We start from the raw sequence: 20089 nt of genomic DNA on the forward strand, positions 1-20089 counted from the left end.
TGCAATGACCTTTCCATTGCATGATTATCCCTCTCCTAACCGTCTGTTGTTAGCCATATATCCTATAGGAATAGTTGCCGGCGTAAACGACCCCGACGATACCCGTGCTGATAATGGAGAAATTCCCGGTGTATACAGCCAAATGTTGCACCAAGGCATAGGCCAAGCCTTGGGGTTTGTTTCTATGGGGCGATCAACAGCGAAATGTGACGGATTGTCGGGAAATTACTCCTGCCTCCGGGTGGCTTCAAGCTGGTCCCGTTTGATGGAAGCCACACTGGTCCAAAAGGAAAAGCGGAAAATAAAGGGAAAGTGGGAATTTCGAAGGGAATGAGGGGACACAGCATAGAAAGTACTGAGGGGAATGCGTATCCTTTTCCAACGGTAGTAATTTCAGCTCGTCGCTCAGGCCCTTCAATCTTCCGTACAAAGCCATCCGACGGGCCGATGCTGGAGAAAAAAAGCAAAGAGCACATATCCATCTCCACATTGGCGCTATACAGGGGTGAACAGCAGCCAAGCTATCCATCAGGCAGTGTCTTATTGCGCCGGATCGAGTCATCGCGTCGGTTGTCGGCAGTTGTTAGGCCATCAATCAACCGATGTGCGAAGTCTTGCCACTAAACTCCGCGGTCTCTTTGGCAATTCCTGCAAGTCTAACGGGTCGTTTGATGATTGTTAGCAGTCTGGGTAGCTGCTTCCCGTTTATTGTCTTGCTTCCTACTGTCTCGCAATTCCGACTTAGCGAATCCACGTGTGGCATGCATTCTTGTAGAATTTACTGTACACCTCAATATTGGGGTATTGAGTCGTGCAAGGTCCCCCCTGAGTACTCTTTTGCAAGGCGTCGATTTGTTTGCTTTTAGGGCACCGCACTGGTGTCCTATAGGGAGTCACCCATACTAGGGCTTTCACTATGTCAGATAGCCATCAGCAACAGGTGATAGATTTGTATGTCGTAGATAGAAGATAAAAAAGGAATGGGAGATTTGACATACTGGTATCGATGGGGAGTTTTGCTTACATCGTACCTACTGCACTCGTTTCTCGACAATATGAGCCTCATTGTTCATTGTTTGCTCCCACGAAATAATGGCTTTCGGATTCCCCGGTAACTACCGCGCTCAGCGCCTGTGATGTCAAACGCGCCTCCCGGGTTTGGGGGTAAACTAGATCCACCGTGGCGCCAAAAATAGAGGGAAATGAGAAGGTCCCGGGAACAAGAGGCAAAAGGACGCTTTTGCCGTTTGCTCTCGTACGGGATCATTGCGGCTAGTAGCCTGTTCGCCTCGATTTACGCGGACAGAAAGCCGACCAACGACACGGTTTCAGCAACGCATTGTACTGCAATTAGCCGTAGAACTTCTCGTCTGAGACCCGCGGGTGTCACCTACTGCAGGAGCCTGCAGGTTTGAACAATTTCACTGGCTGGATAGACGGTCTGCAGCTAGGCGGATGCAAAGCCGTTAGACCTATCGAGATAGCCGTTTTGCGCTATCTGAAGGAGTGAGGTAATATCGTTACGGAGAGCCGACCAGTGCTGCAAGTCCGCTGTCCGACACTTGCCCCCAAATATCCGTCGGGTCCTTGCAGGGGATCCCGAAATTCCTTCTGGATGTGAAAATATCTACGAAGATCACGGTTAGAAGGTCGAAAGTGTCATATCCACGCGGCCCTTTCCCGTGGGATCAGACGTCTGGCGGTGTACAAGTTGCTCCCAGGTTGCTCCGGTTGTCGCTTTTAAAAAGCAGGCGTTAGCCCACCCATGGAGAGCCATTGCTTTCTTCTCCATTCCAGACTCGAGTGCCAGAACAAGAATACTTTCTTCTCTTGAACACTGAAAAAGAGCCGTCCTCAAGTTTCATTCGTTTCGCCTTTCGCATACTTCGTCTTTCATCTTCCATCACCCGGTATCTACCACACTAGTCAGCTCTCTTTAGCAAGGACAGAAATGGCTTGGGTCCTGAGCAATATGACTAGCACCTCACACCGCTTCGAATACATCCCCCAAGCACACCATGCCGGCAACGAAAAGCTCACTCAACTGAACACCTCACACGACCCACCTTCTCCAAAGCCAATGCCCCCCAACCCGCCTCCTAGTCCCGCTTAAATAATCCATTGATTGGAATGGATGCCGATTGGAGAATATATCTGAGACGGTAAGCTTTATCATTCGCTTTTGCTCTGGGCATGTCGCTTTTTGCGCAGGCATGGAGCTACCTAGTGGCTTAAATACCCAGGTATGATCAAAAGACGTTGGTTCACGACGGCTGACAGGCACAGGTTGACTCCAGATGCGACTCGATGAAAATCTGCACAATGAGAACCACCGAGGGAAGGCACCGAGGGAATGGACATCTCGGTCAGGAAACGGGATTTCGGTCTGGTCAGAGTGGCAGGCTGCGATTAAGTAATTAATAGAGTGCTTTTTGGGCGGTGATCTGGGAAAGGAGTTGGCGGTTGCAAATCAAGATTGTAAATTTCCAAGTTCAAAAATCATAGGTAGTTTCGGGAATAGAGATTTGACTTTCCTTGTGTCTCTGATAAACAATGAGTTAGTTGCTTCTGAGCCATCAGTCTGAGGCAGTTCATGCAGGAGATTTCAAACCCGAAACCCTTCGTGTAATCTTCCCTACCTGCTAAAAAGCTGCTTCATGGCGGCACTTCCTACATCCTGAATCCACTGAATTGGGTTTCGGGGACATGCCAGGATTCTGACAGAATATTGTTCAAAGCGCAAAGGCAAAATGGCGATCAGTCCAAAAAGAAATGCAGCCTTGATTGACCGGTATGGAGATAATATTGCACAAAGAACATGGTTTTAAGAAGGAAGAAAAACAGAACTCAAAGGTATGGCACAGGAAAATCAGTAAAAAGCAAGGAAAAGAGCGCTAGCAACACTCAAGCCGACCACGGTCCAGCCGGACCGGATGACCTGTTGGTTGGTGATTCCGCGACCCAGATCCCAGACCAAGTGACGGACGCCGTTCATGCAGTGGAAGGCAAAGGGGAAAGCCACCGTGCCCTTGAGGGCGACCTTGGCGGCGATGGGAAGAGCAGCGAAAGCGGCGACCAAGGAAGGCGATTCCAAGTGCCATCCAAGCAACGGGGCAGCGAGATAGGCGGTCGCGAAAAGGTACAGGCCTCCCGACAGAGCAACACCGGTGACACGGTTGAAAGCACTGGCGTACCAGGTGATCTGAGGACGATAGATGGTAAGGTGAGGGGCGACGGGACGGTTCAACCGCTGCTGCTCAAGGATCTTGGTAGGGTCGGAGGTGTTCGTGGTGGAGGCAGCGTGCCTATATGGTCTTGAGTTAGCAACCAAGCACTATTGAATACCCGGAATATAGCGGTTCTCCTCGCGAGGTGAGACCAGTCGTATGCATGACGTAGCAACCGATCGTCGCGAGAAACCCGGGCGAATCCAATCCCTATCTCCAACCGCAGATATCCAAAGACAGGAACTGACCTCGTCTGAATGTTCTTTCCAAGGGCGATGGCGGCGGGGGAGGCGGAGTTCATCATGGACCACCGCATGGCGTAGGGCTGCTGGACGGCAACTGCGACGACAATTAGCAGGGATTGTCAATTTAAATCAGGTCATAGAGGAAGTACATACGCCGTCGCAGCGACTGCTGGGCAACCTTCTGAGAGAACATGGTGTTTGTGTGTGAGAAAAGCGACCCCGTTCAACGATGCAAACAGCAAATCGACGCAAAAAGTCACCTCGAATTCCCGACGCTCGTAACGCTTCGGAATCACGGGACGGACAACCTCGGGCGAGCCCCCAGTCACGGGACTGCCATTCCGGGTGCAATTGGGGCCAATCAGAGTGGCCGTATTACCAGCCGGAAGATTCTTCTTCCATTCCCCTTCCGCTTGCCGATTCCGTTTTTTTTTCCCTTTCTTATTTGTGTCTTTCCTTTTTCCCTCTCTCCTTTCTTCTTCTTCTCTCTACGGGTCTCCGCCCACGTTGTCTACCACTTCCTTTGGGATGATGTTGACGTGTTAAGCAAAGCCTCACTGGTTTCGGCATTCTGTCGCGACCGCCGAGGTTTATGAGATACCGAAGAAGGAGCTTAACCCGTCGTTAATCGCCCGTTCTTTTCTGTCTATGGGATGGATGGGTTTCATATCAGGGTTACATACACGTATCTATCTTCGGATATCAATTGTAGAGTGCATTGGTGGTGTACGAGTAGTGCTGTCGTCACTAACCACGTTGGTACGCGGTGCTGCAATATCCATCAAAATCCGTCTGGGATGTTTGGTCGCTTGAGCAGGGCATGTATTGCCTGAATTGAGCTCAAGGCATCGAAACGGACTGGTTATCCAAGCCCTAAGGGGCTAAGACCGCGGGGGTTGTCCGATATTGCCGACTCCCTACAGCTCTTGGATGGAATATTCTGTCCTTTCGGAGCCTGCTGAGATTTGCCAATCGCTCTTTATTTTAAAGGAGTGCAGCAAATCATCCCTGCCATTCGATGGAATCGGTACGTGGCATTCTACTTCGGCCCGGGAGGCCAATGCTGTAGAACAAAGCTCCGACCCAGAGGCCGGCATTCATTCCGAGATGGACATTAGGCTAATAAGCTGGGGTGAGGGGAAGATCATCTTGCCATCTGAATCAACAATCAATCATCATCTCTCTCGATTTACCTTACCTCAATCATCAAAATTACTGTATTTCCTAGACACTTTCATCGTCGTGCATCTCTTGCCCGTTTTTCGTAATTGAATCATCAACATGGCTACTCAAACTGGACTGGACGTTCTCCGCAAAAGGACCATCGTGGACTGTGACACTATGGATGAACAGGGTACTGCCTAGCTAATATTCGTTGCTATCGTCAAATTAAGACATCATGCTAATTCCCACGTCGTAGTTGCTAAGAAGATGGGTCCGTTCCAGGACTGCACTTCCAACCAGGTAAGTACTTGTAGACGGCTGCGCTTAGAGGCTGGGATGATGACTGGCGTCTAACATGATCAGGCGATCGCATATGGCGAACTTAGCAAGCCAGAACATGCCGGTTTGATTTCCGCCTCGGTCGCAGACGCGAAAGCTCTGCTTTCTAGATTTCCAGGCCTGAGCGTCGAGGAGTTGGCTGTTGAAATTGCGGTATTCATCTTCCGACATTATGACCTCATTCGTTGCTATTGACTGCTGCGCAGATGGTTCAATTGGCCTTGAAAATTGCTCCCCATATCCGTGGACACGTTCATATCCAGACGAATCCCTACTACTCGTACTCAACCGAGAAGACCATTGTTAACGCTTTGAGTGAGATGTCACTGATATGCATATGGTTTGGTAGATGGGAGAAAGCACTAACCAGCTCACTCTGGTAGGGATCGTGCAACTCTTTCAACACTTCCAACCCGGTTTCGAGCAATCTCGAATCTGCATCAAAATCCCCAGCACATGGGAAGGAATGCTCGCCTGTCGAACTCTCGAAAAGGCCGGCGTACGGACTCTAGCCACCACGCTTTTCACAATGGCACAGGCCGTGTTGGCCGCCGAGGTGGGATGTACCTATGTTGCACCATACGTCAACCAATTGAAAGTTCACTTTGAGCCAGGGTATACCCTACCACGCCCCTCGTACTATACGGTGTCATACTTACATCCGTCCGTCCAGATTCACCGACCCAAACAAACTGCTTCCGCTCTGTGTCCTGATTCAGAAATACTACGAGTCCATCCAGGCTAAGACCCAGGTTCTACCTGCCAGTTTGACCTCGACGAATGATATTTTCGCCCTTGCCGGTGTGCAGCACCTTACCATTGCGCCGGGACTCCTGGAGGAGCTCTCGCAGCCGGGTTCTGTCCCTGTGATGCGGTCTTTGTTCGACACCGACGTTCCAGCTATTACCCCCGCCTCTACGCTGATATATCTCAATGATGAGCCTGCTTATCGACTTGCATTCACCCGAGACTTGCATGGAGCGAGCGAGGAGAAGCTGACGCAGGTATGTAGGGTGATGAGCGTTTTCTGGTTCCGTTGCTAATGCCATGACAGGCTGTCAATATTTTCTGCGATATGCAGGATAAGCTGGTGCAGGTTATGAAGGCTAATTTGTAGTAGCTAGGTATAGTCGCTAATTTGCTATGATATCGTGGAGAATTGAAGGTGGTTATTTGAGATGATATGTATTCGCTTGAACTACGAAGTATATATTGCAGCAATGTAGCGGCTGATCGGGCCTCGAATATTACGAGGCAACTCCCTGAAGTATATCATAAGGAATTACTGTCTTTATTTTCTGTGACGGACACGTAAACAAAAAAGCAACTCATTCTATAAAAATACCTGTGATAGAAAGCAACACCTGACCCATCCACAACACAACACCCGATCCAACCATACCCACAAAACACTAGAGATATGATCTGCACCAAGCAACCCCAGATTGATGTAGTCAAAATCTAGGCCGGTCTTCAAGAAAGAGGTGCTGTGGTCTAGTGGTAGGACGTTACGTTGTGGCCGTGCCAGCGCCGGTTCGATTCCGGCCAGCGCCAACTCTTTTCTGAACATCTTTCTCCTCAGGTGCTGTGGTCTAGTGGTAGGACGTTACGTTGTGGCCGTGCCAGCGCCGGTTCGATTCCGGCCAGCGCCAACTCTTTTCTGAACATCTTTCTCCTCAGGTGCTGTGGTCTAGTGGTAGGACGTCACGTTGTGGCCGTGCCAGCGCCGGTTCGATTCCGGCCAGCGCCAGATGTTCTCTTTTTTGCTTTTTGTTTTTGCTGCACAGCCTTTGTGTTCATTTTGTCTTGTTTTTGAGCATCGCTGGCCCATAGTGCTCGGTTGTCTTGGGGAGGGAGTTCTGCCGAGTGCTCACCCCCACTGGGAAGGCGGTGGGGAGCAACGGTACCAATTCGCCCTGGAGTGCGGCACACTATGTCTCTAAATCTTGGAACTCGGCACCAGGAACTTGCGAGCAGGCCGATCGCAGACGGGATGTGGGCTAGACCATTGAGGACTCTATTGTATGACAACCTGTTTGATGTTCATCACTGCCCGTTGTGGCAAGATGCTGTTTTATCGAGATGGGACTTGGCTGATGCATTCTTCTCCGTCTTTACTCCGCATGACAGGACGCCGGACAGCTATCCAACAGCACGGAGAAGCATGACTGCAGGCGTCATCTATGGCCTAGCGTGGTGCGGAGTTCCTGGGGCCAGGCGGCTTTTCTTCGGGCGTTGGGTGCGGAGTGGTGGCTGATTGAATGGAGATCGATGATATCATCGTTGATTGTGTGATGCGCGTAGAATTTTCCCTGACTGGTTCAGAGTGGCAACGAAATGGTCGGCCAAGTAACCCGTAATCTTGAGCATGGCTACTTGGAGAAAGAAACAAACTCGGTATTAATTAATTCGGGTACGAGTGCGGCTTCCGTGGACACCGAGAGCCCAGTGGACAAAGAGAATGGCCGACCAGACAACCAGGCAGCAGGAAAACGATAGACATCAAGTAACAGCAACTGCGATGGGCGCGCCAATGGGGTTGAATATGGGTACTGACCTCCATTCACTATCCAGAGTCCACCCACTGGAGCTCTAGAACTTTCGGATCGGTTCCTGAGCGACTTCGTTACTATCCGAGCTCCCCATGCGGAAGGCACATTCAATCCGATGCAATTGCAGCCCCTTGCGTAGATGAATTATTATTTATCGATGATTGCCAGTCCGGTACACAGCATCCTTACGGAGATTAAAAGCCACTGAGGCAAACCCTTGCAGGTGTATGATTTGCGACATTCCATATGTACTCCAGAAGTCCCTTGTTGACAAGCCGCCAGAAAGGCATTGCAGGAAAGAGACCCAGTGAAAAGCGACAAGCAAGTACTGTGTAATGCGTAAAGCTCTCAAGATCAGTATTGGAGTTGACAATGCCGAGCCCTCGGAACGAGGCCGACGATCCAGGTCACCGGGCATGCAACCGATGCAAAGTTCGGGGAGCCGAGAGTCGCAAATAATGCGTTGGCGCAACACCCACAGCTTTCCATCTAACCGCAATTGACCGAAAACAAACTCGCCGCACAAGCCAAGTCAACCCATCAAACCTGTTATGAAGCATGCCAAGTTGGAAGTGATGGAAAATCTCGCGAAGAAAAAGCGCGCTAAGTGTGGCAGTGTGGGGGTCGGTTCTCGATCCCCAACTCTCCAATCTCCAGGCTCCTCCGTACGCCTCCGTATGCAGTTCAGATGGATTTCGAAGGGTGGAAATCGCACGATGGAGCCAGGGACCCGTTGATACCCACCCCGACTGCATGTACCGATGACGCCGCCCAGACCTGAAGCGATAGCCCCGAGCCTCAGGTGTCTCGATTAAAGACATGCAATGCACGATGACGCTCGGGTCGTTGGCGTCGTACGCATGACTCGGCCTAGTTTCTGCTAGCATCTACAGCAAAGTTCGATAATCTCAAACTAGACCGGTTGTCCATAGAGCCGAACCGACGAACAGATACGAAGGAAACTCGGTTGCACGAAAGAACAGGAACATTTTTTGGCTTCCATAGAAACTCAGGTCGGATCCGATGTGCTTCACCGAGCAGTGAACATGACCATGGATCAGTTGTGCGTGGCTTCCGGACCGATGAAGGTAATGATGTCAAGCCAAGCGGCCAAGCAGCCAAGCAAAAAGAAAGCGGAAGGAAAAAAAGTCTTGATCACAAAATTTTTCTTGGGTGGCGCCTTAACCTTTCCGCGGCGATGGTGCTTAGTCCAACCACGGCTGGAAGGAGGAAAAATCTCCAGCACATTCAGCATCCCTTCATCCCCGGGTCGGACAAGCCAGCCAGTTGACTCAGGGTCCGAGTGAGGGACCGACGCTTGGGAACAGAGGGAGTGGGACTGAGGACGGTCGAATTGGAAATTGTTCTCCGACCGAGTTGCAGTGTTGAGCGTCGAGGGAGACGCTAAGATTAAGATAGTGGCACTCCTCGGGGCGGATCTACGTTCTTCTTCCATCCACGGCCACCCGAGTCGCCGGAATCGACGTAAAGAGTCCAGAGCGCGTTCCTTCATTGACGTCAGACCCGTTGGAGTGGAGCTTGCTAGGTCCAATGAGAACTCGTGGAGCTGTCAATTTCCAGGACAACGACGATATCTTTGATGAAGGAAATCGAGATCATGATGGGTTGGTGAAGAGTAGTCGGGATGGCAGTTCTCATTGCCACGGCATTCCCTGAAGGAGAGGGAGGGAAGGGAGGGAAGGGCAGCGCAGGAGTCAAGACAAACGCTGCACGTGCGCACGCATCGTCGAGTCCGAAAGCATCCACCAGTCCTTCTCCGAGTGGGTCGACCCTCAGTCGAAGTATACGTGGGTGGAGACCGACAAAACCGGTTTGCGAAGAATGACGAAAATATGGTCGACCAAACTCGACTTACTTATAATCAATTGAGAGAATCTTGGAAATTTTTTTTTTGTTTTACCCCAGGTCAAGTCTTCTGTCTCTTCCCCGCGCGACCATGACCGACGCCGCGCATCACGAAGTCCAAAATGCTCCAGCAGACGGCAACCCCGGGCGACCGTCCTCTTTGTCGGAAAAGGGCAGAGAGAGCCGGCGCAGCGGATCCGACGTTCTCGCTGGAGGTCTGGCGAAGGAAACCCTCGGTGAAACCAATGGCCCGTCCGAAAAACGCGAATTGAAGGAGCACGAATGCTACGACAAGCTGGGCTACTGCTGGCCTCGATGGAAGAAGTGGACATACCTGGCAGCTGTCGCCTTCGTCCAGGTGTCCATGAACTTCAACACCTCCGTTTTCCCCAACGCTGTCGCGCCCATCGCCGAAGCCTGGGGCGTTAGCGAGCAAAAGTCCCGAGTCGGACAGATGATCTACTTGGTGACGTATTCATTTGGGTGTGAACTGTGGGCACCATGGAGTGAGGAATTCGGCCGTTGGCCCATTCTGCAGCTCTCGATGTTTCTCATCAACATCTGGCAACTTCCTGCTGCTTTAGCCCCGAACTGGGGCTCTATCATCGTCGCCCGTGGTCTGGTATGTTCCCTCAACCTCCCTACCCTCCCCGGCCCACATTCCCCCAACCACATTCCAAGACATGTTGAAGGCACTGACACATTATAGGGTGGCGTCTCTACTGCAGGTGGTAGTGTGACTCTCGGTCTAGTTGCCGACATTTACGAGGCCGAAACACAACAGTTCCCCCTTGCTTTCATCGTCCTGTCTTCCTGCATTGGCACTAGTATTGGTGGAATCATCGGTGGGCCTATTGCGCGCTGTAAGTCTCCGCCCTAGAAGTCCCAATGAAGATTGAGTACTAACGCGCGGAAAATTAGTCCTCGGATGGCGTTGGTTCTTCTGGATCCAGCTCATTTTCGGAGGTGTCACTCAGGCCATCATCTTCTTCATGCCCGAAAGTCGTGCCACCATCCTGATCGACCGGGAAGCCAAGCGACGCCGCAAGACGGGCGAAGACCCCAACTGCTACGGTCCCAATGAGCTGAAGAAGCCTCGTGTTTCTCTGAAGGAAACCGGCACCATCTTGCTGCGACCCTTCCACATGTTGATCCGCGAACCCATCGTGCTCTGCCTCTCCCTTCTTTCCGGATTCTCCGACGCTCTTATCTTTATCTTCCTGGAGAGTTTCACCCTTGTGTACACGCAGGGCTGGGATTTCGGGATTCTCGCCAGAGCTTGGGCCTTTATTCCTATCAACCTGGCATACGTGATTACGTACTTCTCGTATTTCCCATGGTTCTGGCGTGATCAAAGCATCCGCAAACGCGAGGGTGATGACGCGCTTCCTCCGGAGCGCCGTCTCAAATGGCTTCTCTTCTTGGCCCCCTTCGAACCCATCGGTCTCATAGGCTTCGCTTGGACTTCGTTGGGTAACGCATACGGTGTCCACTGGATGGGAACTATGGTCTTCTCCACCATGGTCGGTATTGCCAATTATGCCATTTACTTCTCGTCGGTCGACTACATGATCGCCTCGTATGGTCCTTACTCCGCCTCTGCTTGCGGTGGTAACGCCTTCGCTCGTGACTTCCTGGCCGGTATCTCCGCCATGTTCGCCACGCCCATGTACTCCAACATCGGAGACAAGTTCCACGTCGAGTACGCCAGTACTGTTCTGGCGTGTCTGTCCTGCCTCGTCGTCATTCCCATCTACGTCTTCTATTGGTACGGACCGCAGGTGCGCGCCCGCAGTAAGTTCGCGGAGTCGCTTGCTGCCGAACGAAAGGAGAACAATGGCCGCCGAGTCAGCAAGCCCAGCATCGAGCCTTAGTTTTCCATATCCGTGGCTGGCCAAGGCTTGCCCGTCTACTCCTCACAATCTTCGGATACGGCATGGGCAGAACCCTCCCGCCAGTCTACTCGATCGGCGGGTCACTGGGCTCACCGAAGCTCTGTCTTACAGAAACAAGACCAGAGTCGCCCTTTGCCTCCTTTCCCGGTATTATCATACCGCGGGATTTACTTGATACATTATATTTTTGGAGTTTGGATATCAGAGCGCCTTAGATAGATACCCGCATACTTCGCCCTTCGTCCTCTGTTCCAAGACACGACATGGGAGACGAAAGGAGTTTTCTCTTCGGCATGGAACGAACCAGGATGTTTTGCTATGTCTTATGTCTTGTATGTACATATGTTATGATAGATGATTAAACTATTGCACATAACCGTCTATCCAGCGTAGATACAGACGCAGTAATCGCACTTTATCTAATTTTCGTGTAAGATAGGTAGGTAACACAGAAGAATGGCAAATGGGAACTCCCCATAAAGTCATCCCCAATTCGTAGCCCCTGCAGGCCAATTTTAGTATTGCCACAAGTGTGAAACCCCCAACATCCCCGAATAGTAATAACTCAACTACAAGCTCAACCCGTGTGCCACTTGTCCATTACGTCAAAACAAAACAAAAGCCTTCCGTTGCACAAGCTCCTAAGTCTTCGAGAAGGCCTAGTGCTTTGTTTTGCCTCCATCCTCCACACCTTTTCATCAGATCGGAAATGCCATGCGCGGTTATTTTCAATTTACCTTTAAACCTACAATTACCCTGTCGTTGTCCAAATCAAACCTCATCCCTGTCCCAATCCTCCACCCTCACCCAATATACATCGCATACTGCCCAACCCCCCCATCCCCCCACAACCTCAGCAGATCCTCATCCCTCAAACAAACCTGCACCGCAATCCCGCCCTCCCTGTCCCTCGGCATCGCATACACCAACCCCTCGACCGGAAACAGCCTCGGCCGTCTCACCGCCTCGGGCGCCCCCAGTCCCAAATGAAAATCCAACCCGTAGAGCCCGATCTTCGACCACGAGCTGAACATGAGGTTCGCGGAGGGGTTGAGGTTCGGGGCGAACGGCACGCGGCTTTTATCGGGGGTGCGGTGCAGGTGGGTGGCGAAGGCAAGGGCCGTGGCAGCGAGGTTGGATGGGTGGATGGATTCGCGGAGAGAGGAGGCTGTGTGGCCGAGGGGTTGGTGGTGGGTGGTTAGCTGGCGGAGGGGGGCGGTGCTGGGGGTTACGGTCATGAGGACGCCTGGGTAGAGGGGGGAGATGTCGAGGAAGGGGCGGAGGTCGATGGCGCGCAGGAGGGTGGATGAGGTGCTGGGTGCGAGGCGGGGGAGGCGTGCGCGCAGCACGGATTGCCAGATGAAGGCGCTGAGGGCGTCGTCGGTGGAGATGTAGGGGGTGAGGAGGGACTCGTTGGCGAGGGATTTGAGGCTGGTGAGGGAGGAGGAGGGGAAGTTGATGCAGGCCCAGGTGGCGTTGGGGATGGGGGGAGAGGGCTCCGATGCTGGGGGATGGGGCGGTTGGGAGGTGGGAAGGTGGGAGTCGGGGTCGTTGAGGAGGGGGATGATGTTGGACCGGGGCATGTTGCCGACGGAGAGCTCGTCGGGGGAGAATGGATCGTTGGCGCAGGCTTTGGATAGGAGGTGGATGATCTGGTTTTGGCCGGTTATGTCCATTGAGCGATGCTCGCCGGAAAAGGTTAGGATTAAACCGCCAGCGATGAAGGTGGCTTGGACCATGAAGACGGGACGTCCGTCGAGGAATTCAGTCTCGGCTGGTAAGGTGCTGATAGGGGCGAGGATGGATTCATCCAGCATGCCCAGGGGGAATCGAGCATCCCGGAGGCTATTCATGGACAGCGTCGAAGCGTCATCCCGGTAGTCTTTCACAACAAAGCGAGGGGTCTTTTCGAATGGCTTGATCTTGCACACCCCCGTGTTATCCTCTGCGCTGTCTTCGACAACCACTCGACCTGCCACCCAGGGAAAGCTCGCGGCCAGGCGCTCGAGACCGTGGGTGAGAGTGTCGACGATGGATGACTTGGTGGAAGCATCGGGGACAGAGTAGATACTGGAGATGTTGGTGTAGCTTTTGAGAGCGGGTATTTGACCGAAGATATCTAGAGGGAAGTCTGTCAGACTGGTATCGTTGGTTGTGCTGCTCATGTTGATCAGTTGGACAAGAAAAGACGATGTGAAGAAAGCAGTGACCGCAGGAGGATGTTCAGATGAGATTGGAATATGTGAGGGATTGAGATTCGAGACTCTGTGGGATGGAGGATATAGGAGACAGACCTGGCTTTTAAGCGACGGTTTGTGCAACTTGAGGTATATCCCAGACAGTCTCGTCAGGTCAGACAAAGGACTGCGTTTGGCATTTTGTGTTAGGGTTATGATGTGGTTGAAGAGTTAGTATAGAACTGAAGTTAGGAAGTGATGGCAAGAGAACGATGCAATGTTATGCTGGAGATAATTGCAAGAAAACTAAAGAAATGTCATTTAATTCTTCACTCGAGGGAAATAATCATGCATGTTTACCCTGTCCTGTCGAGTCCGGTGTCAAGGCCACACCAATTATAGCCTGAGAGTGATCTCTAGTGCATTTTGACTCCTGTGCTACTAATGTATCAGAGTGGTCTGGACTAAGCCAGACACTTATCGGCACATGACACCTACTGAAACAGCATCGAGTGCAATCCAGCCAAGAATAGACAAGCAGTCTATACCAAAGCAAGGACATTACTCGCCGGACGACCGACGGGGGAAAAACATCCACCACCATGCCCTGAAGCAGCAATCCAGCCAACCGCCTTATCCACCGGAAATTAGTGCACTACAATAGGCTTCTGCAGAAATAAGAATTGGTTACCCACCGAACAAGCAACTGGAGATGGGCGGGACCTGCCAAGAGTTGCTGACGACGGGCAGTGCGTACTTTCGCCGGGGCAATCCCGATAGGAGAAATGCCGTTAGCCAGGCACTCTATTTCCAACCACGCTAGACCTTAGCAATGGGCGGAGTCTGGTTGGCTGTCTGCCTTGGGATGGGAGAAATTAGGCAGAGAGAATGTTTAGGGCTGCGCATGCGAACTGTAGGTGTTTGTGGGGAGGGAACGGGGCATTGCGTAATGACTCAGAAGAGTGGATGGGCATTGAGATGGCTGAGGGTGACGGGATGAGCTATTTGGTAGAAGCCTAGAATTGGCCAAGCAGGAGTTGAAAATAATGGGAGAGAAAGGACAAATAAAAGGAGAGTTTTATTGAGTTCTTTAAGTGATTGATTGATTGATAAAGATCGAGATGGATCGGGCGGGAAGATTGCCGCATTGGGACGATACCGGAGGGGGACCAGGATGATATAATAGTCAGGACATACGGAGTAGTTAGGGGAATATCACTCAGAATAAGACGGTGTAGAAGATTAGAATTATGGACGTGACGATTGGCTTTTCCTCTGCCAGTCTACCAACTAAGCACGGTAATGAGTAATTCCCCCTTCACCATAGGCGTAGTCCGCCATAATCCATCGGGGCTCCTCGGAGCCGAAGTCGTCAGCGCATGTCGGGATCGCCTCTGCCGGAGTTGATTATATGATTCGCACAGCTTCATTTTGCTCAATCGCTCCCTCTGCCTTCCTCTTCCTCCCCGACTCGCTGGGACGAAGAATGGAATACCCTCGTTCTGCCCCCAGTCAGCTCCGAAAGAACACAGTGTCCCGTTGATCCCGGTCGCCGGTGCTATTGCGCCCTACAGCCACTACGAGTCCCGCTAACGAAAGTCGCCCTGCTCCTTACGTACCCGGCCTGATGCCGCTGACGCAGCCCCTGCGGTGCAGGGCCCATCCATCACCATCCTCACTCCTCCGTCGTTCCATCTTTTTTAGCTCTCGACCAGGGAGACCCGCGACTTGTCCTATTCCTCGTTTGCAACGGCGCGTTCTGCGCACCTCGACTGCCGGCCCCCTCCGCCATCATAAGAACGCCCTGCTGCCCGCCGATGTCCGCCCCGTTCCGTCTCCCTCGATCCTAACCACTTCTCCTGCTACCCCCTCGTCATCCGCCCTGATCCCATTGCCTCTCATGGCGACGACACAAACTAGAGACCACGGTAGCCACGGCGGCCATGGCCATCACCACCACCACCATCACGGCAACGTCTACCTGACCTCCGCCAACACGCACGATGCCGGCGTGCGGATCACGCGACTTGGCCTGGTTGCCAATCTCGCCATGGCCATTGGCAAATTCGTGGGCGGCTACGTCTTCCATTCGCAGGCCTTGATCGCCGACGCCTACCATGCCCTCACCGATCTCGTGTCGGATTTCCTGACGTTGGGAACGGTCGCCTGGTCGCTCAAACCGCCGACCGAGAGGTTTCCGAACGGCTACGGGAAGGTCGAGAGCATCGGCGCGCTGGGCGTGAGTGGACTGTTGCTGTGTGGTGGTGTCTTCATGGGTCTCAATTCCGGCCAAGTCTTACTGGATCAATTCTACCCCGAAGCCGCCGACGCCATCTCCCACATGGGAGTTCTGGGACATGGTCATTCGCACAGCCACGGCATTGGAGCAACTGGGCCTAGCATTCACGCCGCATGGCTTGCCGCGGGGTCCATCGTTGTTAAGGAATGGCTTTACCATGCTAGTGAGTACCTCTCTCTTTATTATCATTATTTTTTGTGGTTTTTCGACCAGGAAAGTTCTATTAGAGCACATGCTGACGGATTGACACCCTGATAGCCATGAAAGTGGCGAACGAACGGAAATCGTCCGTCCTGGCCTCTAACGCGATCCACCACCGTATCGACTCGCTCACGAGTATTGTCGCCTTGTTTACGATCGGCGGAACCTATTTGTTTCAAGACGCGTCGTGGCTCGATCCCGTCGGTGGACTGCTTATCTCGCTGATGGTTATCAAAGCCGGATGGGGGAACACTGCCACGTCGCTGCTGGAGTTGGCCGATACCGCCGTCGACGAGGACATCAAGGAGTCCGTGGCCAAGGCGGCGTCCAAGATGCTGGCGAAAATGAAGGACGGCGACGCGATCAAAGTGCGCGATGTCCAGGGTATGAAGTCGGGACAGAACTATCTGATGGACGTGGAACTGGCGGTGCCTGGCGCATGGCCGATCACCCGGTCGCGCGAGATCGAGGGATCCGTCCGAGCCGCCATCGGCGCGGGCGTTCGCGGCGTCAAGCGCGTGAAGGTGCGATTTGTGCCTCTGGAACACGAGGAGTTGACCTTCTCGGAGGAGTTCATCACGTCCGACGCGCAAGCCAACCCCGAACCCAAGGACGAGGACGTGGAGGCGGAATACGAGGCGCATGCGCACGAGCACGAGCACGAGCATAAGCATGAGCACGAACATGAAAATTCCACGCGCAAGAGGCGTTAAAATAGAGGGCTCCTTGTCTGGCATGATCGATTATTTTTTCTATTTTGTGATTTTCTATTCCCACCGATGTACAGGGTCTTCTCGAGGCTTCACCATGTGTTTATTGACCATCTATTTTTGACCATCGTGTATCTTCGGACCCTTCATCCGCGGGATCAATCATGTGATACCCCCGGAACGGAATGAATGAGGATTTGGTTTTTTTTACCTGGCGAGAAGATGGCCAATCCATCTTGAACACGGCCGCTGGGAGACATTTTCCCGGAATAAATGAAATGCGGAGAGAACGGAGTGGCGGCGGCAGAGTCTGGGGTTTTGGAGTCTGGCCCGTCTCTCGCAAACCAATGCCGAGCAGACGGACTGGACCGGATCTCGACTGGGACTGGCCCTTGTAAATGGAAGGCGGATTATTGGTACGAACTACGGGCTGCCGCTTCATGTACATACAGAATATATCTTCCTCCCACTGCGGAGGACCTAGATAGACAGCCACCACGAACAGAGGTCATCTGAGCATCCAAACAGCCGAGACCCTCTGCCAAGCGTTGATCTATGATCTTCGACATTAGTCTGGTGATGCCGACAGGCATCGGTCTAGGATAATTTTAGCGGCCGTCGTCGGCGGGCGTGCAGACTTCTAGAATGCGCTCGGGTGTTTACCCTGAAGACGCATCTAGACCCTCTTGCCTGGTAAAAAGGAAGAATAACAGACGAGGAGCCCAGATTAACCGGGTAAATTCCCGGCGGTGGGGGTCCTGTTGCTGAGTCATTGGTATTTGGTGTATTCAGGGTGTAATTCCCCTGTACTTGTGTGGCAAACTGCGTACGGTATTACCCGCAGCTGACATCACCGGACAGTCATCTTCTTCTCACTAAGAATTAATTAATTGATCACGGCCGATCACGATGTCTTGGTGTTAAGAAGATTTTTTTTCTTTTCTTTTTTAAAAGACCTTCGGTAATTTAGCTATCGTGCCCAGAGGCGTCCCCTAATCGTCAATCGCCCCCCAATCCATTTTTATTTCCCGAGCACAGGGATAAATAACTGATCGGTGTAGGACCAGCAATGATGACAGCTCCCACGCCCTCGTTGTGTATAAATCTCTGGACCTCCGTAGCGGTGGAACCCTTCCTTCCTTCCTCTCTTTTGACTTCAGTCTAATTCCGGTTTTGGGTCTGGTTCTTACTTCATCCCACCCTCTCGCCGTCCCTTTTATTCGGTCCTCCCTCCCTCGTGCTCCCGTTCTACTTCTTCCCACACAATCTTATCAGTGAACCACCTTATCGACGTCATTCCCATTGTTTCCCGCCACCCTCCAAAACATCTCGCCTTGCGACCATGCAAGGCCCATTGTACATTGGGTTCGACCTTTCGACCCAGCAATTGAAAGGTCTGGTGGTCAATTCCGACCTGAAGGTCGTCTACGTGTCGAAATTCGACTTCGACGCCGACTCCCGCGGCTTCCCCATTAAAAAGGGCGTGCTCACCAACGAGGCCGAGCACGAGGTGTTCGCCCCCGTGGCATTGTGGCTGCAGGCGCTGGACGGCGTGCTGGAGGGCCTGCGCAAGCAGGGTCTCGACTTTAGTCGCGTCAAGGGCATTAGCGGCGCCGGCCAGCAGCACGGAAGTGTATACTGGGGGGAGAACGCCGAGGTGCTGCTCAAGACCCTGGATGCGAACAAGTCCCTGGAGGAGCAGCTGAGTGGAGCCTTTTCGCACCCGTATAGCCCCAATTGGCAGGATTCCAGCACCCAGAAGGAATGTGATGAGTTCGACGCCTACCTGGGCGGCCAAGAGCAATTGGCGGATTCGACGGGAAGCAAGGCTCATCATGTAAGTTGTTCTTTTTTTTTTTTTTTTGCTTCCCCCCTGACCTGACCCCCCGACCCTTTTTTTTGATTTGTTCTCGTGATACTGGCGGTGAGCGGAGCACACTTGGATTGGGACCGTTGGCTGACCATTGTGGGGTGGCCGAACTCTAGAGATTCACAGGTCCCCAGATTCTCCGCTTCCAGCGAAAGTACCCCGACGTGTACAAGCAGACGTCACGCATCTCCCTGGTGTCCTCGTTTCTGGCATCCTTGCTGCTGGGCCGCATTGCCCCGCTGGATATCTCGGATGCGTGTGGTATGAATCTGTGGAATATTCAGCAGGCCGCGTATGATGATCGACTCCTGAAGCTCTGCTCCGGCCCCTTCGGCGTGGAAGATCTCAAGCGGAAGCTGGGGGATGTGCCTGAGGACGGCGGAATCCGCCTGGGTAAAATCGATCGGTATTTCGTCGAGCGATATGGATTCGCGCTGGACTGCACGGTGGTCCCGTCGACTGGCGACAACCCGGCCACGATCCTGGCCCTGCCTCTGAGACCGTCGGACGCGATGGTTTCGCTGGGAACTTCGACTACATTTCTCATGTCGACTCCCAGCTACAAGCCCGACCCGGCGACGCATTTCTTCGACCACCCGACCACGCCGGGCCTCTACATGTTCATGCTGTGCTACAAGAACGGCGGTCTGGCGCGCGAACTAATCCGCGATGCGATCAACGAGAAGTTGGGTGGCAATGCGTCCGATGTGTGGGCGAACTTCGACAAGTACACGTTGCAGAGCGCTCCATTGGGCCAGAAATCTGCATCCGACCCCATGAAACTGGGTCTATTCTTCCCCCGACCTGAGATCGTCCCGAATATTCACAAGGGACAGTGGCGATACACCTACGATCCTAAGGGCGGCAGCCTCCGTGAATCTAGCAGTGAATGGGACAAGCCTCTGGACGAGGCGCGCGCGATCGTCGAAAGCCAACTGCTCTCTCTGCGTCTGCGGTCCCGCGGTCTCACCCAGAGCCCCGGCGAGGGTATCCCCCCTCAACCCCGCCGAGTGTACCTTGTCGGTGGCGGATCCAAGAACAAAGCGATCGCCAAGCTGGCGGGCGAGATCCTCGGCGGCAGCGAGGGCATCTACAAGCTGGAGATCGGAGACAATGCCTGTGCGCTGGGCGCCGCATACAAGGCGGTCTGGGCGATTGAGCGATCGCGCGGACAGACCTTCGAAGACCTGATCGGCCAGCGATGGAGAGAAGAGGACTTCATCGAGAAGATCGCCGACGGGTACCAGCCGGGAGTGTTCGAACGGTATGGCAAGGCTGTCGAGGGATTCGAAAAGATGGAGGCTCAGGTCTTGAAGGAAGAGGCAGGCCGCAAGCGGTAAAAAGCCACGAGAGTACGGGTTATGAATCAGTCTACGATATCTAGTTATTTAATGCGGGTATGAGATGTACTTGGTTTCGGTTCGGTAGAAAGATATCATCTTTGCGTATCAGAATGACGGCATGCAACGGTCAGTGAATTGACTCATTGATATTCACTCACTTCCACATAACATCTATTCAATATCTCCCCTCTCCTTACAAAC

General features: G+C 52.8%; 9 protein-coding genes and 3 non-coding genes across 12 annotated transcripts; 7 read left to right on the forward strand and 5 right to left on the reverse strand.

The window, feature by feature from the left end:
- Positions 1–93: 93 nt before the first annotated feature.
- On the reverse strand, positions 94–697 carry P170DRAFT_439683 (uncharacterized protein). Its single transcript, XM_024849895.1, has one exon. The coding sequence runs from the start codon at positions 560–562 to the stop codon at positions 248–250; it is 315 nt and encodes a 104-aa protein (XP_024701286.1). The 5' UTR covers positions 563–697; the 3' UTR covers positions 94–247.
- Positions 698–2487: 1790 nt separating this feature from the next.
- P170DRAFT_512586 (succinate dehydrogenase cytochrome b560 subunit) lies at positions 2488–3665 on the reverse strand (the record flags this gene model as incomplete). The annotated part of the gene is made up of 3 exons (XM_024854999.1): positions 2488–3305; positions 3476–3566; positions 3626–3665. The coding sequence occupies 3 exons, from the start codon at positions 3663–3665 to the stop codon at positions 2870–2872; spliced, it is 567 nt and encodes a 188-aa protein (XP_024701287.1). The 3' UTR covers positions 2488–2869.
- A 985-nt stretch (positions 3666–4650) lies between these two features.
- On the forward strand, positions 4651–6174 carry P170DRAFT_439685 (transaldolase family protein). The gene is made up of 7 exons (XM_024849896.1): positions 4651–4826; positions 4893–4936; positions 5000–5128; positions 5182–5290; positions 5359–5590; positions 5649–5979; positions 6030–6174. The coding sequence occupies exons 1-7, from the start codon at positions 4754–4756 to the stop codon at positions 6090–6092; spliced, it is 981 nt and encodes a 326-aa protein (XP_024701288.1). The 5' UTR covers positions 4651–4753; the 3' UTR covers positions 6093–6174.
- Positions 6175–6458: 284 nt separating this feature from the next.
- Positions 6459–6529, forward strand: P170DRAFT_t160. The gene has a single exon. It is a non-coding gene; the product is annotated as a tRNA-His (tRNA).
- Positions 6530–6556: 27 nt separating this feature from the next.
- On the forward strand, positions 6557–6627 carry P170DRAFT_t161. Its single transcript has one exon. It is a non-coding gene; the product is annotated as a tRNA-His (tRNA).
- A 27-nt stretch (positions 6628–6654) lies between these two features.
- Positions 6655–6725, forward strand: P170DRAFT_t162. Its single transcript has one exon. It is a non-coding gene; the product is annotated as a tRNA-His (tRNA).
- Positions 6726–7744: 1019 nt separating this feature from the next.
- Positions 7745–8499, reverse strand: P170DRAFT_257966 (uncharacterized protein). The gene has a single exon (XM_024843060.1). The coding sequence runs from the start codon at positions 8412–8414 to the stop codon at positions 7935–7937; it is 480 nt and encodes a 159-aa protein (XP_024701289.1). The 5' UTR covers positions 8415–8499; the 3' UTR covers positions 7745–7934.
- Positions 8500–9262, reverse strand: P170DRAFT_257967 (uncharacterized protein). Its single transcript, XM_024843061.1, has one exon. The coding sequence runs from the start codon at positions 9038–9040 to the stop codon at positions 8585–8587; it is 456 nt and encodes a 151-aa protein (XP_024701290.1). The 5' UTR covers positions 9041–9262; the 3' UTR covers positions 8500–8584.
- Positions 9263–9484: 222 nt separating this feature from the next.
- P170DRAFT_467165 (MFS multidrug transporter) lies at positions 9485–11321 on the forward strand (the record flags this gene model as incomplete). Its single annotated transcript, XM_024852458.1, has 3 exons — positions 9485–10015; positions 10103–10256; positions 10315–11321. The coding sequence occupies 3 exons, from the start codon at positions 9485–9487 to the stop codon at positions 11265–11267; spliced, it is 1638 nt and encodes a 545-aa protein (XP_024701291.1). The 3' UTR covers positions 11268–11321.
- Positions 11322–12091: 770 nt separating this feature from the next.
- Positions 12092–13453, reverse strand: P170DRAFT_449563 (putative trichothecene 3-O-acetyltransferase; the record flags this gene model as incomplete). The annotated part of the gene is made up of 1 exon (XM_024851052.1): positions 12092–13453. One exon carries the CDS (start codon positions 13451–13453, stop codon positions 12092–12094), a length of 1362 nt encoding a protein of 453 aa, XP_024701292.1.
- Positions 13454–14715: 1262 nt separating this feature from the next.
- Positions 14716–16678, forward strand: P170DRAFT_429152 (uncharacterized protein; the record flags this gene model as incomplete). The annotated part of the gene is made up of 3 exons (XM_024847876.1): positions 14716–14764; positions 15040–15927; positions 16023–16678. The coding sequence occupies 3 exons, from the start codon at positions 14716–14718 to the stop codon at positions 16676–16678; spliced, it is 1593 nt and encodes a 530-aa protein (XP_024701293.1).
- A 988-nt stretch (positions 16679–17666) lies between these two features.
- On the forward strand, positions 17667–19989 carry P170DRAFT_512591 (xylulokinase). The gene is made up of 2 exons (XM_024855000.1): positions 17667–18512; positions 18662–19989. Exons 1-2 carry the CDS (start codon positions 18018–18020, stop codon positions 19883–19885), a joined length of 1719 nt encoding a protein of 572 aa, XP_024701294.1. The 5' UTR covers positions 17667–18017; the 3' UTR covers positions 19886–19989.
- Positions 19990–20089: the final 100 nt, after the last annotated feature.

The sequence above is a fragment of the Aspergillus steynii genome, assembly GCF_002849105.1.
Source record: "Aspergillus steynii IBT 23096 chromosome Unknown P170scaffold_7, whole genome shotgun sequence".
Lineage (NCBI taxonomy): Eukaryota > Fungi > Ascomycota > Eurotiomycetes > Eurotiales > Aspergillaceae > Aspergillus > Aspergillus steynii.

What these genes read in the sequence shown, in the direction of transcription:
- P170DRAFT_439683 (XM_024849895.1), bottom strand. Translation starts at nt 562, where the DNA reads ATGACTCGATCCGGCGCAATAAGACACTGCCTGATGGATAGCTTGGCT.
- P170DRAFT_439685 (XM_024849896.1), top strand. Translation starts at nt 4,754, where the DNA reads ATGGCTACTCAAACTGGACTGGACGTTCTCCGCAAAAGGACCATCGTG. An exon ending in AGTTGGCTGTTGAAATTGCG is followed by an intron (nt 5,129 to 5,181) that starts GTATTCATCTTC and finishes ACTGCTGCGCAG; the next exon opens with ATGGTTCAATTGGCCTTGAA. An exon ending in GCGAGGAGAAGCTGACGCAG is followed by an intron (nt 5,980 to 6,029) that starts GTATGTAGGGTG and finishes ATGCCATGACAG; the next exon opens with GCTGTCAATATTTTCTGCGA.
- P170DRAFT_257966 (XM_024843060.1), bottom strand. Translation starts at nt 8,414, where the DNA reads ATGCTAGCAGAAACTAGGCCGAGTCATGCGTACGACGCCAACGACCCG.
- P170DRAFT_257967 (XM_024843061.1), bottom strand. Translation starts at nt 9,040, where the DNA reads ATGAAGGAACGCGCTCTGGACTCTTTACGTCGATTCCGGCGACTCGGG.
- P170DRAFT_512591 (XM_024855000.1), top strand. Translation starts at nt 18,018, where the DNA reads ATGCAAGGCCCATTGTACATTGGGTTCGACCTTTCGACCCAGCAATTG. An exon ending in CGGGAAGCAAGGCTCATCAT is followed by an intron (nt 18,513 to 18,661) that starts GTAAGTTGTTCT and finishes GCCGAACTCTAG; the next exon opens with AGATTCACAGGTCCCCAGAT.